Source organism: Molossus molossus, unplaced genomic scaffold, assembly GCF_014108415.1.
Source record: "Molossus molossus isolate mMolMol1 unplaced genomic scaffold, mMolMol1.p scaffold_m16_p_1, whole genome shotgun sequence".
NCBI lineage: Eukaryota > Metazoa > Chordata > Mammalia > Chiroptera > Molossidae > Molossus > Molossus molossus.
Window position 1 is genome coordinate 29,653,201 of NW_023425344.1, and position 19,117 is coordinate 29,672,317.

General features: G+C 45.7%; 2 protein-coding genes across 7 annotated transcripts in view; one reads left to right on the forward strand and one right to left on the reverse strand.

Annotated features, from left to right (window-relative positions):
• Positions 1 to 4,253, forward strand: part of NSUN7 (NOP2/Sun RNA methyltransferase family member 7) — a 45,146-nt gene extending 40,893 nt beyond the window's left edge. Inside the window, exons 11-12 of the mRNA XM_036278197.1 lie at positions 3,010 to 3,133; positions 3,615 to 4,253. Coding sequence (XP_036134090.1) covers positions 3,010 to 3,133; positions 3,615 to 4,253 — 763 coding nt within the window. The remainder of the gene's footprint in view (positions 1 to 3,009; positions 3,134 to 3,614) is intronic.
• Positions 4,254 to 8,708: 4,455 nt separating this feature from the next.
• APBB2 (amyloid beta precursor protein binding family B member 2) overlaps positions 8,709 to 19,117 on the reverse strand; it is a 281,249-nt gene continuing 270,840 nt past the window's right edge. For 3 of the 6 annotated variants that reach the window (XM_036279992.1, XM_036279983.1, XM_036280019.1), the window contains 4 exons: positions 18,563 to 18,646; positions 16,371 to 16,486; positions 14,729 to 14,908; positions 8,709 to 10,555 (listed from right to left, as the gene is read on the reverse strand). In XM_036279992.1, coding sequence (XP_036135885.1) covers positions 10,388 to 10,555; positions 14,729 to 14,908; positions 16,371 to 16,486; positions 18,563 to 18,646 — 548 coding nt within the window. In that variant the 3' untranslated portion in view covers positions 8,709 to 10,387. The remainder of the gene's footprint in view (positions 10,556 to 14,728; positions 14,909 to 16,370; positions 16,487 to 18,562; positions 18,647 to 19,117) is intronic. The other 3 variants (XM_036280010.1, XM_036280001.1, XM_036280029.1) reach the window with 1 other exon arrangement.

Consider the following 19,117-nt stretch of genomic DNA (forward strand, 5'->3'; position numbering starts at 1 on the left):
TAAAGAAAATGACAAAGCCCCCTACCCACCTTTGTGTAATAAATAAAACAATCCAAAGATGCGTAACGAGGTTAATAATTTCCTTCCTGTATTTCTCCACCTCCAAATCCCCAAATGTCCAGCAGCTGGAACAGGGTCCTGGAGGCCCCTTGATGACCTGCTGTAACCCTTTGTTCCTTTCCAATATATGAGGGTGTGGAGGGGGCACTAGGAGAGGTGGGGCAGCTGGAGGGCACCGGAAGTAATGCTGTTCTTACCACTGGCGCAGCCACACCAGTGTGTACCAGACGAACGAATACCAGCCACGGAGTGTGTGTGTGCAGGCATACCTCGGAGACACTGCGGACTCGGTTCCGTAGCACCACAATAAAGAGTTGAAATCACAAACCATAATCTATTGCTTTAAAGTGTATGATCCACTGCTGTTCAGTATACTCAGGAAGTTGTGCAACCGTCACAGTAATTCTAGAACATTCTTATCACCCCAAACAGAAACTTTGTACCCACTAAGGAGTCACTTCTCATTCTCCTGTCCCCTAGCTTCTGGCAACCATGAATCTACTTTTGTTTCTATGGACTTGCCTATTCTAGACATTTCATTTAAATGAAATGATACAGTATCCTAATACAGTGATACCTCGGTTCTCGAACGCCTCGAATTTCGACCAAATTGGTATTCGACCAGGAGATTCGAGAAACTTTTGTCTCGGAATCCGAACAAATATTTGGAACTCGAACTTCCGAGATGAGCCGAGTTGAGCCGAATGGCGTTCATTCGGCCCAGCGCGCCTTGCTTGCGGCATCAGTGTGAGTGCAGAGAGAGAGTCACGCTTTGTGGAGAGAGTCACGCTTTACACTGAATTTAACCCTTAGACATACTGTACACTTTTATTTCTTGTTGAGACTTATGTTTTTCTACATATTATATACAAATTAGGCCAGTAAATAGGCATTTTCTGGGGCTTGGAACGAATTAATCCAGTTTCCATTATTTCCTATTGGGTTTCATTGCTTCGGTTCTCGAACAATTTGGTTCTCGACCGTCCTCCTGGAACGAATTATGTTCGAGAACCAAGGTATCACTGTATCATCAACTCAAAAAATCCCAGATGCCATCATCTAAATCAGGTGTGAGACTCTGGGTATGAATTTATTTTACTATTCAAAGAAATGGGCTATAAGCTGGGGTTTGTGGATTATTACTACCATTAAAAAGCATATATGTAGTTGAAATATATCATAGCCTATCAAAAAAACATTTACTGAATACCTACTATGTACCAGACACTCTTGTAGGTGCTAGGAATATGTCAGCAAATTAAAACTGACAGAAATCCCAGCCTTCGTATCTACATTGTGGGGCTATGCTCCAAATTGGTAAGAAATAATTATTTTCAGAGAGTATTTCAGAAATAAATATATTTCAGAAAAATGCTTTTGATCCTATTTGTGTAGAGAACATGCAGGGCGAGGCCTCAGAAACCCAGGTGGCCGGTTGCCAGGCTGGTGCAGGAGCAGCTGGCTCTCCTGCCTCAGCCACACAGCAGGTGTCCCCGCCCCGGGCAGCGCCAGCAGTTCGCCAGCAGCGCTGTGGGCCGCTCCGGCGCGTCACCGGAGGTCACGTGTGTTCGCCCACCTTCGAAGTGACCTCTCCATCCCCTCATTCACTTCGTGACACACGGAAATACTTGCTGTACCCCGAACGGACATCTCCCTGCTGGAATCACCTTCTTTACCTTACTGGAACCTACTTGTTCATCAAGACATCGGCACGGAGGCGCCTTCCTCTGTGACGTCTCCACATTTGCTGTCTCCCGTGGCCAGGGTGGATGGCGCTTTATTCTGTACCCCGCGGCACTGGTCTCTCCGCGGGCTCTTTATACTGTAAACCGAGAGTTTCTACAGCTGAATTGCAAACCTTTTACGAGAATCAATGAATACATGTTTTATGTGCTTTGCATATAGTAGGCAAATAATGAATAAATATAAATTTTAAATTTCAGAGTAGAGTATACAAAATGATAGAGTTCCTGATATTTTAATTTATGTGAAAAAGCATTGGTTGCTTTGATTAAATATATTTTAATTATGAAAGTATGGGAACATAAGAATTCTGTATTATTTATGAACGAACCACTTACTATTACATAAGAAATTAAATATTAAATATAAAAACCAAAATTTTATTTTAAACATTTTAGTGATTAGAGTTTTATATTTCTTATAGAAGTCTTTTTTTTTTTTTTTTTAATCCTCACCCGAGGACATTTTTCCATTTTTTGTTCAGATAGAGCGGGAGGGAGAGAGAGAGAGAGAGAAACATCGACATGAAGGGACACATCGAGTGGCTGCCACCCGCACAACCAACCAGGGCCGGGGACAAACTGCAACGGAGGTACGTGCCCTTAGCGGGAACCGAACCCGGGTCTCTCTGGACCACAGGCCGACGCTCCAACCGCTAAGCCAAACCGGCCAGGGCCTTATAGAAGTCTTTATTAGGCACTTTCTTTCATTATGTACACTACATAATTCACCCTTTAATACTCAACAAGTTATTGGGAAAAATAATGTAGTTAAAAAATGCTAGGCCAAATTTTTATGTTGTGCAAAAAGTAAAGAAAAGAAGGAAGTCGTGCTTTGTGCGGCCTGACGTGTGGAAGGACTATTCTGAACTGTGCCTCTGTGACCGCCACACATAGTGACCTGTTTTGATTAGGGGAGCCTCTTCTGTCAACATATTGATTTGGGGAAGAGTTTTTAATTTAATGAAAGGTTGGTATTCTTGCCATTGTTTTTTAACTTGGGAAGTAGAATAAATTACAAGTTAACATGAAATATTAGAGTATTTAAATTATAGTATTGTACAGCTTCAGCATTTTATTTTAATTTGGAATTTCTGTTGAAATGATATGTAAAACATAACAAGAAAATTTGTTTGCAATTTATTGTCTCCCTCAGTTGGCAAATTAGCCTTTCTAACTATGCACTGCTTGCTCCTGTCTCCTGCAGGCTGAGTCCTCCGGTCCTTCCTCTGTGCTCCTTACAGGACATACACTTGACTACTGATACATTTTTCAGAATGGAACCATCTGAAATTACCAATGGTTGTTTTCTTTCTGTTCTGACAAGGGAGGTAAGGGGAAAAAAATCCCAATGTATATCATACTTTGTAATTAAGAAACAACAAATCCTCGGGAAAACGTGTGAGCATTCTGTAATAGTATGCTTTTTAAAATAAATAACTAAAGGGCAGGAATAAGAATTAATGCTTTGTGGCAAAAAAAAAAAAAGAGCCCGTTTTTATCGTTAGACTTCTGAAAGTCCCCTTGCCTGCTTTCCATCCGTTCTCCCAGCACTTTGTCAACATCCAGTTCATCTAATTCACATATAAGAAGTAAGCTCTGTGATTCTCCTCCTCTCCTGTCAGGTTCGGCAATGGGGAAGTTTAATGACAAAAAAGTAATTTGCTGATGCTTATGGGATATATTAGGCCTAAGGCCTAAAAACCATTTCTTCTATCATATACTCTTTTACTTCTTCCGAAACACTGACAACTAATTGTAATATACACACTAAGTTAATGCCCACACTCAGCACCTGCTTCTTTATTGCAGCGGGACCCGTCTGAGACAGTCTCTGTGAAAGATGTTTTGGCCCGAGCTGCAGCAAAGGGTCTACTGGAGGGGATTGAGTTGGGTAAATCTTCAAAACGGGAGAAGAAGAAGAAAAAATCAAGAACATTATTGCAAAAAGCTTCTGCTACTGACAGTAACGGTATTCAAGCTAAAATTGCTGAGTTCCTGAATCGAGAAACTAATGCAAGTGCTAACTGGTCACAGCCTTCAACAACGAAACCCTGTCTTCCCCAAAAAAGCACAATTCAAGTGGGTTCTTCCACACAGGTCAGAAGACCCAGCAAGACTGCCACCAACCCCTTGGTGCCTACACTTCTGAAGAGCACATCTCCCTCCAGAACGTACGGACGCCCCACAAACTTCGCAAGGCCTCGCCAAGAAGACAGGATGGTGGTGCTGAAACCCGTAGAGATTGTTTTGCCTCCAGTAACGTTCCCATTTTCAACTCCCCAAGGGATCAGACCTCAGATGCCAAGTCAGCATTTTTACTGTCGTTGGGTTGGACCCAAGATTGTTGTGCCTGGCTACCTTTCTGTGCCGTCAATATCCAAAAAAGGGGAGAAGCCTAAAGAAAACTTACCTTCCTCCCTCCTCAGACATCGTCGGCCGTGGCTTTGAGTGTCTCGTGGCTTTTTTTTTTTTTTTTTAAGTGGTTAAGAGCGGTTGATTTTTTTCAGTCTGATACTTCTCTGAAGGTTAGACATCCCTACACAAGATCCTCTTCCTTTTGGTCACTTAGTATCTGCTAAATGTGATATTACCTTCAAGAGAATCAGGACCAGTGAGAATGATGTAGGTGGTTAAGCAAAGCGAATTCAGAGACCGCAACAGCTCAGGGCTGATCTGCTCTAGAGCGTCCACCTGTAGACTCAGTCTCCGCCGTTAGAACTTGACTCTGGTTAACGCTCAGTGTGGATTTGGGACACAGCTTTAAAGGAAAGCTGCAACAATTCTTCCCGAAGGGAAACAGTCGGCCTCGTTGACAGGCTTTTTTTCAAACTTAATTTGCGAGGCAATTGAACAGCTGTGGGAAGGATGCTGGCCCCTCTCACGACTGGAGATTGCCCTTCAGTGTCGTGTCAGTTGTAGCTTAACCTTGTCCGTCTCTCTGGAGGTTTTTATTCCCCTTAAATATCAAAATATCCTTTAACCTGTGTGAGTTTTGGGATGACTGAGCTGAGCAGGGAGAACAGGAAGCTCCAGAGCTCCAGGCGTGGGCAGTGCAGACGTCCATCTGGAGCGAAACGTTCTCACTGGAAGGGCTTCCGGGACCGAGTACCAGCAGCTCGCCTTTCCAGTTATGCCAAACGCTATTGTGAACAACAGTGACCAAGCAAATTCCCACCTAACAGTGATGGTTCTGAGGAAGAGGCAAACTGTTGAATACAAGTGACACCTGTTCTTGAAGAAACCCAGGAAAACTTCTGATTCTATTCAAAGGCCAGTCAAATACTGAAATCTACGTCATTTCAAATGGCAGTTAGCAAATTTTGGTAAATCACTTCTGATGCACCATGAAAATATAGCACTTTGTCAATTATTAATTATCTACCAAGAATTGGTATGATTATCATTTCTGGGTCTATTGATCTTTTTTTCCATTATGGTGAAAGAAATTGCTTGATATTAAATTGAGTAAGTTACAACTATAAATCCTATTGTTCAGAAAAATGTTCAGACACATTCATAAAGTTTGAAGTTCTATTTCAGAATTCAGTTGTGTTGAACAGTGTTACATAAATTTCTGACTGTTCAATTTGGGTGGCATGATTTTAGTAGAATATTATCCTCTTCCAGTTGATGTTTAGGTCTGTTTCAGCTCTAATGTTCTAGTTTTTTTCGCTTGAAGTGAGGTTAAAAAATGGTGAATATCACTTTAGTAGTAATAAATTATTTTATTTTAGCTGAAGGTTTACATCTATCTATAAAATGTGTTAGTGAAAAAAAGGAAACAGAACTTTTTATACTTGAACCAGACATATTTTAAATGCCAAAAGAATTCTCATGTGTTCATTGTAGCTCTAAATGTACAAATATTTTAATTACTCAGTTTATTTTTGCTAATCTCAGAAGTAAAATATGATGCATTTCTCTGCTGTGAAAGTTAGTGTTTCAGCCTCCACCCGGCTGAGAGCGTCCTCCCCTGGGAGGCCATGCAACTGAACTGAACTTTGTCGTCAAGAGCTGGTATTTCACCCCGGGAAACTTTTATCCCTCTCCTACCCTCTTGCCCTGCTTCAGGCTCCACAGTACTCCACTGTCCAAAGGGAGCACGTCTGAGATGGTTGTGGTAAGTTCTAAGAAGAAAACTGTCACTGCTATGAAATAGTTCGGGGTGTTTTCCCGATCCCTATAGCAGCACGGTTCCCGTCCTGTCACCGTAGCACTGACATTCAGAACCTCATAGCGTGCACCTGCCACTGGTAGTTTTCTCCTTAGATGTAGACGGAGGTTCTGAATGAAACCATTCATTCATGAAGCCTGCAGTTTCTCCTTTGAGAATCTTCTAAGGACATGATCAGTTACTTGGATACTTTGGTAGTCAAAAGAAAAAAAAGTACTTGGCATAAAAACAATATTTGAGAATTCTAGTGAAGGAGAATTGACAACACTGACATTTTCTCTTGAGCTCCCTAGAGAAAGGTGTGGCAAAAATCTACCATAATTCTGGTATGTAGCTACTACTCCAATAGCATTCAGATTTCAATCTAAATTTACCCTCTGTAACACCTGAAATCAGTGAAATTTTGTTCCTCGAGAGCAAATGCTTTTGATAGCGTAAGAGAGATATATATGCTCCTGGGGTACATGCAAGGTGAGCAAAGAATGGTACATACTCGGAATTCGTTTCTCTTCTCCCACATCTAACGCTTAACCTAAGCCGGAGTCAACGGATTTGTTCTCCCAGTTACCTTTTTATTTGGGATTTAGTGGCTGTACAACTCGTCTTCATCCTCTGATGTCAGGTTCTTTCTAGTTCTTACCAGGTGGAAATATGCAATAACTAATCAAAACTGAATCTTACATTACTGAAATGATTTTTAATTTGAGGCATGAATACTTTGAAAATAAAATGACTAGCGTGGAGACGCTAAAATTGTATTTCTTGTTCCTGCATATATATGACTGAGATATCAGATAAATGAGCCAAACACTTTATGCAGCTAAGTTTATTCTCACAACATGTTACATTTAAATGTGTAAAAGTGATCAACAGCAAAAATGGGCAGAAAGCAAAAACCAAATGTTCTTTCAGGACAAACAAGCTGCTCTGAGTGGCAGGGAGCGCTCTCATTGACACAGTGTGAACAGTGTCTTTTCCCTGAAGCTGAAATAAACTTTATTTCCTGGCTATGTATGTAACACACCCATTAGCTGTGTGCTAGGGTAAGCAAGCCCGGCAAACTAGAGAGCGAATGCTTTCACTGGTTCACTTGTGCTAATACCAGGGAAATGTTTTCCACGTTGGTTGTGAAGTCTTGAATTTGTGTTGCAATGCTTATGAAAATAAGTGTGTTATACAAGAAAAGAAGAGAGATTTAGGGCTCCTACTAAATGACCTGTAGAATCATCTTACCAATGTCCATCATAAAATCACAGTGGATTTTTAAAAAAAAGTAGCAGTGCCAACAGGGTATCACCAAGAACTTATTTTAATGGAAATGAATCTAATGTCCCTTCATGCAGTAAGACACAAACCAAAAACAGTGGTTCTAATCAGCTATGGGTGGAAACCAAGGGCAGGTGGCATGTGTCTGTCTTGCAGAGGAGATCGCACATGTTGTGAAGGATATAAAAATGCAGCACCAAGCAGTGCTTTCGTTTGCAAAGTAAAAATTTCAGCCACAGGCATGTTGGCCATTCCCCTTGATGCTGCCAAGGAGCACATATATGAGGTGGCAAGTCTGTGTCTATCTAGCTGCTTTTAAAAAATAAAAGGAACTTTAAGTATTTGCCTTTCCTTCTACATATTCCAATAAAAATGTGACTACAAATCATTACAAAACCACCTTTTAGGCAAAGTATAGTTCACTGAGATTACTTAGACCTGGATACATTGTGAGATAATATCCAGTAAAGATAATACATTAACACAATAATGCAGTATATTTCAGTAAAAATAGAATAAATAAAAATATTTTAAGCTGTATTTAACAGGTTAATTAAAAAAATGATAAGACATACAAGGCATAGTGAACATGGCTGCCTGTTTACCAAACCACAGATAGAATGCATAGATCACCGAGGTGTCACTACAACATCAGGTAACACGCATCCTGGCACAGAAACACACGTACTTTCATACATACTTTTTGGCCATGGCAGAAAGTGTCTGAACATACTGTTTAACATAATTAACTTTACAAAATTAATCGCATTTAGTATGCAAAGCTATCTTCAAAACAAAGTATCTGCAGTGACATTTTCAATACGTGAAGGCTATCATTCATCTTAATGTCCTACCATTGCATATATAATCAGTTTGCTACTTAAAGCTTGCTCAGTGTGCTTGATCCCGAAAACAAACAAACATGTCTTAAAAAATGAACAGGGGGTTCTGGTAGAGATTTCCAACATAAAAGTGGATTCATTGCTTAGAATTTTGAAGTTTATCGTACCAAAACATTTCATTGTGGAGATCGTGATTAAATCTGAAACAGCTTTCAAAGGGCACAGTATGGATTTTCTTAACACAGTAATTTCTGAAGATGGTATTGGGCACTTCAGATAGTAGGTGGGTTGGTGAGACATATGATTCATGTCTAGAGTGGCATCTTTGTTGTTATGACACGTGGGGGCTAGCAACGACTCCAGAATTCCGGGAGGGAACGCGCGGGAGGCCACGACTCATTCCATCGTTTCCTGGTGGCTCCGCATGGCGAATGGGCAGGGCCTGCACCACAGGTACCCACCTCTGGAAACCCTCCCGGGACCCTGTCCTCGACTACACGTCCGGGCACCCCGCGGGCAACAGTCCTGGACTGGGAACAGGCAAGGGCTCGTCATCCCTGCCGCTGCCCGAGACATCCAGACAGGCTCCCTACCGACACGAGGGAGGTGAGGTTTCCCACCGGAACCGCATGTGCCGAGGCAGGTGTGAGGCCGGCCGGCTGGAGCGCAAGCAGCACTCATAACTGGGAGCTGGCGGTGTGGGTCCTGGTCCTGACTCTCACGCACCTGCCGGACCTCGGCTGGGGACAGCCTCTTGTACCTCATGTTTTCGTTGCTCAAACGTGTTTGTACCTGCTCTACCTCACAAGGCTCGAATGGTAGAACGGGGGAACCATCTGACAAGTACATAGCAGAGGACTCACAGAAAGCAGTTCCTTTTATCACTGGGTGCTGTCAAATGTTAACTTGGACATGAAACAGTAAACAAGACGAATGTTTGGATTGATCTCCTTAGCAAATTCCTTTTAAAACAATGTTAACAAAGGTCTAAATCTGCGAGTCTTACAGCTAAGCTTCAAGTCTACAGAGAGAAGCAGGAAAGTGTTAGTTTCGGGAAACTTGATAAATAGCACATTGTCCTTAGGTAGATTTTGCTCTTCTATGAAATTTTTAAATCTTGAAAATATATCAGAAAAAAATTTAAATTTAAAAATATAGCTAGTGAAGTCCAACAAATTCTAATAGTAAATACATACATTCAAGAAAGGTTCAATTTAATGTAATTTGTTGCCATGGAAAATACATGATGGACAGACAGCTTTCTGGGCAAAAAGCATGAGGGTAAGACTGAGCTAGATGCGGAGTCCTAGCAGGTGTTCACTCAGGAGCGACTAACAAACAGCATGGTGGTGACGATATAAAACACAAATGACGTTTCCTCAATCCCAAATTGCATATTGGCTAATTATCAAACTAAGGATAAAAGGCTTACAAGGAATATTTCATTTTAATGTTGTTTATGTAGAGAATGGCCATAGTGAACTATAATTCTCTAGCTGCATTGTACAATATAAGGCAGAAGTCTGAATTTGTCTCACCCAAAATGCATTATGATTTTGTTAACTTCTTTTTCTCAATCAGTTTGAAAACCATCTGAACAGAAAGGCTATTTTTATTCGATTTTAATTTCTGAAATTTGGTTTGTTTTCAATTTTGAAATTTCGTTGTTCTCCCAACATCCCCCAAACAGCGGTGGCCCCGAAACGGTGCCCGCAGGTCAGAGAAAGGCGTCGGGGCAGCGCCAGTTGGTTTCCAGACTGATGCCGATAGCCAATTTTGTCAACCGAAAGGGTCAATTTCATGAATTTAACTAAAACAAAAACCCATCATCCTATTCTTACAGCATTTCAATGGTATCTGGTGTGCAGGGTCTACTCCGATGCTGAACACAGGACAAAGTGCTGTAGGACTTTAAAGTTGCTTGTGACAGATCCAAAGACAGTGAAACCGACCCAGGCGCCATTCGGTCCAAGGACTCGGCATTGGTTCACCAGGAGGGGTGTGGCCACATTCTTCTCTGTGTGTGAAGTTAAGCAATGTTCATGATATTTACAGTAAGAAAAAGACCTTCCACTGCTCATGATGTAACTTACTGACAGCAAAAAAATTAGTCATGCTTCTTTTCATATCACATGATGGTGGCAAGACGAGAGAACATGCTTGTCTAACACTGTTTGGTGAAGGTTAAGTTCTCTGAAGACAAAGCATCAGCGACGGAATGGAAGGCCGGACATCAGTTCCTCTCTCTAGTGTAGCTGTTCAGTCTTCAGGTGGAGATCACAGCCCCTCGGCACGTGCAGCTACGGCGTTTCCGTCACAGGGCGTTTCTGTTTCAAAGTGTCAATGAGGGATAAGACCCCGCGCTTCACATTGGTTGTGACTCTTCTGGTCACGGAGTCTGCGGGCGGAGGAGGTGGTCGCACCTTCTGTGAAGGCGGCCTGGCCACCAAGCACTTCTGGTATCGTAACTGAAACAGAACATGGTTTGTGCTCATTAATATGTGTCATCCCTTCTTGTGTAACGTGATTTTAACTTGTCACCAATACATCCACCCCCCCCCCAAAGTTAATGACCTAGCTCCTAAACATGAATCCAAGAACTTAGCAATTTTTTCCTTAAAGTGGAGTGTTTTACATTTTCTTAAAAGAGCATGAGGCTCGGTAAAGATGCTTTGGCCCTCGTCACCTTTCCCTCCCGTCCAGCTCCTCCCTCTACGTGTCCTCCTCCGACAGGCCGCAGCTCACACCCGTGGTCAGGAGCACGTGTACACCGAAGTCCTAATGCAAGTCTAACTCTTCATGGATTAATCTTTAACAACCCATTAGCACTAGCACCGTGGACAGTTTCTTGTCCTTCAGAAATCTAACACCACAATCCACTTGCTTTAGTATTAATGCAAAGATAAGTAATTCTTCAAAATTAGGTAAAAAGGTTAAAATTTATCAAAATTTCCTCCCTAATCTAGGCACTTTAAATAATTCCATGGCTGGTTTTAAAAAAATCAATTTAAATATTAATAAGTTCCGTAGTACAATGTGAAACAGGCTGACACTTCCCCTGGAGAAGCATAAACTACCTACAGCAAGACTCGGGGTCACAATGTTCTGTCACAGCCTGCAGAACACAAAACGGGCCGCTTCCAACCCGGTCACGCGGAAAATGATTTATCACGTGTCTCCTCTGTGTGAGGTCTTGTCAGGGCTCCACCACAACCCGGGCCAGGCACTTGTAAAGTACGGAGTTAGGAAAGGGCAGCGGTGGCAACGTTGTCCACTGGGCTGGGAGCCCCTAATGCTACTTAGGGCGCCTGGTGTGAATGGAAACGGTGCCTGACGAACGTCACTAAGGACGCCTCTGTCTTACTCTACATTTCACCCAAATCTTTTCAGCTGGGCCTCTACCACACAGCTGCAAAATATGCCTAACAATGAAGTAGATCCAAACAAATGTGTTCACACCACAGGCATCGCAGATGGTACAAATTCGTGCAGATCTCTCAGATGGAGACCTGAGCAGATGTGAGACAGGAGGAAAGCCTCTGAGCTAGAAATGCTGGCTTCGGAACGTCAAGAAAGGTTTGATTTTTATCAACATGCCTTAAACAGGACTGGCTGAGCCTCTTCAGCGGGCTGCCCTAAAACCATTAAAACAGTAAACAAACGAGCCCGGCCGGTGTGGCTCAGTGGTTGAGCATGGACCCAGGCACCAAGAGGTCGCTGGTGTGATTCCCGGTCAGGGCACAGCCCAGGCTGTGGGCCCGATCCCCAGTGGGGGCCAATCGATGTTTCTATCTCTCTCCCCCTCTCCCTTCCTCTCTCTCTAAAATCAATAAAGAAAATAAAATAGTAAGCATATGAGTAAACAATTGCTTCAAAGACAAAGCATGGGTCTGGGATTCAGAAAATTAACTGTAACCAGTGATAAAGCTAATTATTTATCAGCATTTAAAATGGTTAATTAAGGCTGAGGGGCATTCATTTTATGACAAAAACCATCTGGTACGATAATTTTCAGTTTCACGAAATACCTACATAGTCATCCTCCATTTCTGCTCCCCGAACTCGGCTTCTCCTTCCCTCACACAGCCCCGCCCCACCCAGCCTCCCAGGTGGCAGCAGGTTCCCCTGACTCCGCCCACACGCTGGCTCCCTCCACTGGCCCCGCCCCATCCAGCCTCCCAGGTGGCAGCAGGTTCCCCTGACTCCGCCCACACGCTGGCTCCCTCCACTGGCCCCGCCCCATCCAGCCTCCCAGGTGGCAGCAGGTTCCCCTGACTCCGCCCACACGCTGGCTCCCTCCACTGGCCCCGCCCCTTCCTGCGCAGGATCCTGGCTCCACAGAACCACGCTGGGAACTGTACCCCTGACAAAGGACTGTGGCAAGAGCAGAACCCGATAATGGGTGCTCACCACCAGGTCTTCCCTCCCTTCTCCCTCCTTCCCGCCCCATTTTAAAAGGGTCGTTTATGATAAAGGTCAATCCGCCCTCTCTTCTTGTCCCCACTCTGCCATCTGCATGTCCCTCATCCTTTCCCCTCATGCTTCACCCGACAACGTGCTGAGTGGAAACCACGGAGCCCCCTCCGCTCCTCCCAACTCCACTTTTCCTGGAGTCCCGGCACCTTCAGGCTAGTCTCAAAGTCACTCTAACCGGTGATTTCAACCGGTGTGACGCAAGAATGTCTAAAACAGGCAATACCTGACTATTTAGTCAGGGCTACTGACCGCTTTTCCCTTAGAATGTCAAATAAGAAAATGACAACAGCCAACACAATAGCCGTCCAGTGTGAATGAATCCAAATTACACCTATTTTTCTTGTCAGATCTGCAAAAAGTATCTTTTTCAGCGTGCTGCAGAATTTTAGTAATTAGTTTGTGTGTGCGGTGATGAAAAAGGTTGAAAACTGCTGCTCTAACCCAATTAGCAGGCTAAGTCCCTCCCAAGGCTCTTAATCTATCACCAAGACCTTGCCCCAACCACATATCTGTATGACCCCATTTCCATGTGGCTTCACCGGTTCGTGTCCCTCAGTCTAAAACATGCACCAACCTCCCCCATCGCAAAGCAAATGAGCAAACCCCTCGACGCTGGGCTACGGGCTCCCCACCCTTTGCCTTCAGAGGTGGCGAGTGATCCACTCACAGGGCCTCTGCTTCTTCCTCCCAGTCACCTCGATCCAGGGCAGTTTTACACTTTTAGTGACACACTTTCTAACCTAACAATTTTGGTTTTTGCGTATCTTCCATATGCCCAAACTCCATAATGCTAGGATCCTTTCTTAGCCCTACTGGAACTTCCCAGATCTGGTCCAGCCCACAAACGGTTAATTGAATGAAATGAAACAGGAACTTCAAGGCCAGCATGGGTCATCCCCCAGCCAGGCGAGAGTCTCAGATCACCTGCTCGGTTCATTCCCACTGCAGCTCTCGGCTGGCCCAGTGACCTGGCCTCCTGGTTGACCTTCCCAGCCCAGCCCTGTCCTTTCAACCCATCTTCCCCTTTGTTTTCTTTCCTTTGGTTCTCGAGTACACTTTCAAAACCTACTACAACCAACTCTCTTTCCTGCTTAACAATCTTTGCTGAAGATAAACACCTTGGCAAGACATTCTGGGCACTTCCTGATCTGGACCTTGCATCCTTCCACTGGGCTCCACCAACCCAACCTGCTGTTGCTAGTATACACATTGCATCGGATTTTGCAGCCTATGCTCATACAATCCCTGTTTTACTAGAACTTTGTCAGCGCCCGGCATCATCAGTGCTCACAGGATGTTTGCAGAATGAATGACAACGTGTTGTTGTCTGTTTGAAGTCATGCACAATGCAGAGCACCAACTTCGTTACCCGGAGCACGTGGTGTTGAACACGGACTGTCGCCAGCGCTGTGCCCAGTGGCCTCCGAGCCCCTGTTTCCTCACAAATAAAACAACTAACAACTACTTGACAAGGTTGTTGTTAGGATTGAATTCACAGATACAAAGTAAATAAAATATGTAAGAACAATGTACACAAAACAACTATCTGAAATAAAAATCATTCGATACACTACATTTTTAAAGAGGTATTGAGTTTGGTTCCAATCAGTACCAACTCATGCATAACCAACATTACCTGATCACATCATGAAATTAATCAGGGACCAAGAATGGACAACCCTCAGACTTGTGATTTTGGAGACTGTCCTTTTTTTTAAAAAAAATCTTCACCAGAAGATACCTTTCCACTGATTCTTAGAGTTGAAGGGAGGGAGGGAGGGAAAGAGACATCAATTGGTTGCCTCCCACATGACCCCATCCAGGGCCAGGGATCGAACCTGCAACCCAGGTACCCCTTGACTGGGAATCAAACCCCAGACCCTTCAGGGTTCTAACCACTAAGCAAACTGGTCAGAGCCGAAGACTGTCCTTTTCAATGTTATTGGAGCCTCAACAGATTTGTCTCCTCCCGCCCGCTTCTTGCAGGTGTCCTGGTCCCTGACACAGCAAACTGTTTATCACAGTTGATTGTGTCCACAGGAATAAGTGTTACACAGTGAAGCATTGCTTTCGAGAGCAGACTTTTCTCCTTTTAAACGAGTGACTCCGCTGACCTGCAGTAGCAGGGGCGGCGGGTCGACCAGCCCCCGCGGTGGGTCACTCACCATGCAGGCGGCCTGCACCGCCTCGGACACGTTGCCGGCGTTGGGCTCGCACCAGAAAACGTGGCACTCGAAGCGCTGGTTCCCAGTGTCCATGATGAAGGCAAACGTATGGATGTCCTTCCCGACGCCCATGAAGGACAGAAATCGCACACGACACTCCACTAGGATTTCCTCTTCGTTCTGCAAGACACACTGCTCAGCAGCCACCCTGGAGCCAGGCCACAGGCACAGACACGCGGACCTCAATCTTAGACTCGAGCTCAGAGTGGCCACTTACAGGGCTTGCACACACAGCAGCCTGAGTTTCGGAAGCACCTGCGTTTCTACAATGACCGGAAAGGGCATCGCACTCTGGCGTCTGCTCTTGCTCTGAGCGACACTGACACGGCGTGTGCTCCGCGCCGCGGGTTCCCTGAGGATGGCACCGTGTCGGGTGTGCTTCTCCCGTCCTGCCGCACAGGACACCAGGGACTCGAAGCCCTTTGTCCAGGCAAACCTAATGGAGACCCCACAGCGCCCAGAGAAAAGGAACCATGGGATCTCTTTCCACCCAGTTCTCCCCACGCTGAGCAGCATGTGGAATCATATTTCCATCTAAAACCGTGTAAAACAAAAAGCCGCCAAATCATGTCCCCATGCGATGCAGTGTGAAGAGCTGGTTGGAATCCATCCTGATGAACTCCACACCCTTTGCAGCAACCATATGCAGCGTGTAGTCAGTAAACACACCGGCATCTCGGACCATTGACACCTTGAGTTATCAAGTATCCACCCGGTGCTGTGGGATTGTTTCCCAGGCAAACTAAGCTGGTCTGAGGCCGGGAAGTTCTCTTGGGAGAAATAGTAGAGGTCTGGGTGAGGCGAAGGCGTGCAGCCGAGCAGCCCTGGAAGACACCGAGGCAGGGAAGGGCGCGGCCTGTTTGGAGACCCGGGGAGAATCCAGCACAGCTCACTGGAGAGGCAGGAGGGTCAGTGAGCACCTTACTCTCCTATACACGGTGAAGTGGGCTTGAAGGTACCTCTCAGTGGACAGAAGAGCCGCCAAGAACTTGTGGGGCCAGCCTGTCTGTATTCAAATCCTGACCCCGCTGCTTCTAGCACTGTGACCTTGGGTCATAATTAACCTCTCCGTGCCTCAGTTTCTCCAACCACAAAATTGGGATACTTTGAGTTGAGGCTAATGCTGGCCTCTCTCAGGATGACCAATGGCCCCTGCTACTATCAAACCATAGGACCTTCCACACTGGAAGCATCTCCTACGTCCCAGCCCCAGAAAACACAGCCCTGTCACTACTGGGGCCTGAGTAACCGGCCAGAAAACCAAACCATCAGTGAGTTACTGCTAGTGTCATCCAGTGACCTTCAGCAAATGACTCCAACCTCTTGGGCATATGAGGAAGGAGTCAGGAGCACCAGAATAGAAGCTTCTGGGTCCACAGGAAAGCAAAGGTGTGCAGACATCTAGACACAAAGGGCAAATCTTTTTTTCCCTTTTTCTGTTTTTAATGTAGGCTATTTTAATCATAAGCAAGCACAGCTCCCTAGAGGACCGGCCTGGGCTAAGTGCCCAAGTTTCATGGAAGATTATTGTACCCAAACCTCCCTGTAACCCAGAGAGAGTGACTGCATCTACGACCCTTACCTTTTCGCTGATGACAGTCACGGTAGCATCGGCCACGTTCATGTTCACGGATGGCCAATCCTCCTTGTTGGAGGAGGTCATCAGACTTTCTATGGCATTGTTCAGGGTATCCATTCCTGAATGGATGGAAGGAATCATTGAAAAGGTCCTAAAGCTATTCATCACTCTCAAATGTGGGCTCAAATCACCCAGCAATAGCTACATCCAGGCTGATCTTTTTTTTTTTTATAGCCCCAGAAGACATTTCATTTCTCATGCTTGCTTAAAATAATTTTTTTTTAAAAAGCCAGCTTTTCAACAGAACAACGGGTCATGAGAACTTAGAGATGCAGTGGGTGATGTTCTGTCTGATCGGATCGCGTCCTCTTTTCTCTCTCTCTCCAGGTTCCCCAGCGGAGTGTCTAAACGGTACTCAGGCAAATGGTACCTTTTCCAGCCACAGAGCCTTGGGAAAGGGGGCGACAGAAGCCAGTACCCGCCAGAATACCCCAATCTCCCTTCACTTTACGGTCACTTAAACAAGGCCAAGCATGGGTGGCACCTCTACAGACACTGCGAGCTATTCAGTGAGGCACTCTCGCTGGGGGTGTCACAGCTGTTTATTGGGGGAAGGGGATAACAACTTTATTGAGATATAATTCACACAACACACAAGTCGCTCATTTAAAGTGTGTAATTCTGCCCCGGCCGGTGTGGCTCAGTTGGTTGGAGCATCGTCCCATACACTGAAAGGCTGCGGGTTCCACTCCTGGTCAGGACACGTGTCTAGGTTGCAGGTTTGACCCCCGGTGGGGGCACGTACAGGAGGCAACCGACTGTTTCTGTCATATGTCAATGTTTCTCTCCTTCCCGTCTCGTCCCTCTAAAATCAGTAAAACATAGTCTTGGGTGAGGATTAAAAAAAAATTAAAGTGTATAATTCAATGTTTTTTTTAGTATATTCAGAGTTGTACAACCATCACCACAATCAATTTTAGAAAATTTTCATCAGCCCCAAATCTCTATCTGGAGAGGTGCCTGCTCTGGGCTCTTCATACACATGGAGTCAGAGCAGGTGGCCCTTGTGACTGGCTTCACTGGGCACGCTGTCAAGGTTCACCCATGTGGCAGCGTGTGCCAGGGCCCCACCCTTCCTCTTGCCAAGAAAAACTCCACTGCCTGGCAGTCCCACACTCATGTGTCCCTGTCAGCTGAGGGGCATCTGGGCGGTCTCTACTTTCTGACGGTCACGTAGCGCCGCCGGGACCACTCGCGTGCACTCTTCTGAGCGGACAAATGTCTCATTTCGCTGGGGTGTATGCCTGGGAGCAGAATGTCGCGGTCACACGGTAAGTCTAGGGCTAACTAGCCCAAAGCAGCTGCACCGTGTTCCCCGCAGAGGGACCGCGGGTTCCGCGGCTCCGCAGCCTTTCCTATCCAGGCACAGGCTGCCCCTCCAGCCTCCTCGGCGGGCTGCGGCCAGCCCCTAGGCTCTGCCGGGCTGTGCGCTGCTGCCGGGCCACCCTGGGGGGGAAGCACGAGGGCTCCCTCAGCCCCCTCCCTGCCAACTGGGCAAGGACTGAGCAGGGCCTCTGGGCCCCGAGGGGGAACAGAAAGCCCTGGATCATGCTTCTCTGATGTGCTGGGCAAACAAGAAATACGTGCCCGCTTTATTCAAGTCCCTACACTCTGGGGTCAAATGTCAGAGCAGCTTAGCCCATCCTCATGGCCCTTAAAAAAAAGGATTACGGTGTTATTTATTATTTTGTTGTTGTTGTTAATCCTCACCCAAGGATATTTTTACACTGAATTTTTTTTTAGAGAGAGCGAAAAGGGGGGGAGGGGAAGACAGGGAGAAAGAGAGAGAGAAAGATATTGATGTGAAAGACACATCAATTGGTTGCCTCCTGCATGACTCCAACCAGGGCTGGGGATCAAACCTGCAACCCAGGTACGTACCCTTGACCAGAATCAAACATCGTGACCCTTTGGTCTGTGGGCCGATGCTCTAACCGCGGAGCCAAACTGGCCAGGGCTGTCCTCATTGCTCTTTGGATCAGGCCTGGCTGTGTGCTCTGGCCGGCGGCACTGCAAGGGCCCGACTCAAGACAAGGCGAGGGAGTAAAGCAGAAGACCCACCCTTTTGGGAGGTGACCCCCTCCCATGAGCTCCCAAACACCTGCAAAATGAAAAGACATACGTGTTTCACCTACCGACTGGTTTGTCAACAGGTAACATGCCCAAATACTGCACGTGGAACTTCTGCACCAGCTCAGTCTTTGGTGTTGGAAAATCCACTACAGGGAACAAAGGCAACACGTCTTTCTCCGAGACGAGGTTCCAACACACACTGAGACAGCCACCACCCCATGCCACCTGGAACCCCTGGCTCTGCCTCCCCGCCCTGTGTTCCTAGAGGTAGATGTGGCCAGTGTTCTGTAAAAACAGACGCTGGGGCTCTGTCAATCAAAAGCCCATTCAACTTTCATTTCTAGGCAGAAACACAGTTGCACGCAGGAACTGGAATCTATGTGTTAAAGCTGTTGCTGTCTCTTTGGCGAGCACTACGTAACAGCTTTTGATGTCCTGTGTGTTAGGTGTGGTTCATACCCGGAGATAAGTTAATCACAAAGGGTGCAATCAGGGAAAATAAACAAAGCCCCCCCAAATATCAGCCCACATATTTGTTAACTAGCTGGTCCTTACCCCAGGCTGCAGATGAGTTAGCTAGCTACTCAGGACAGTATTTTTAACCCCGTCCAACAACA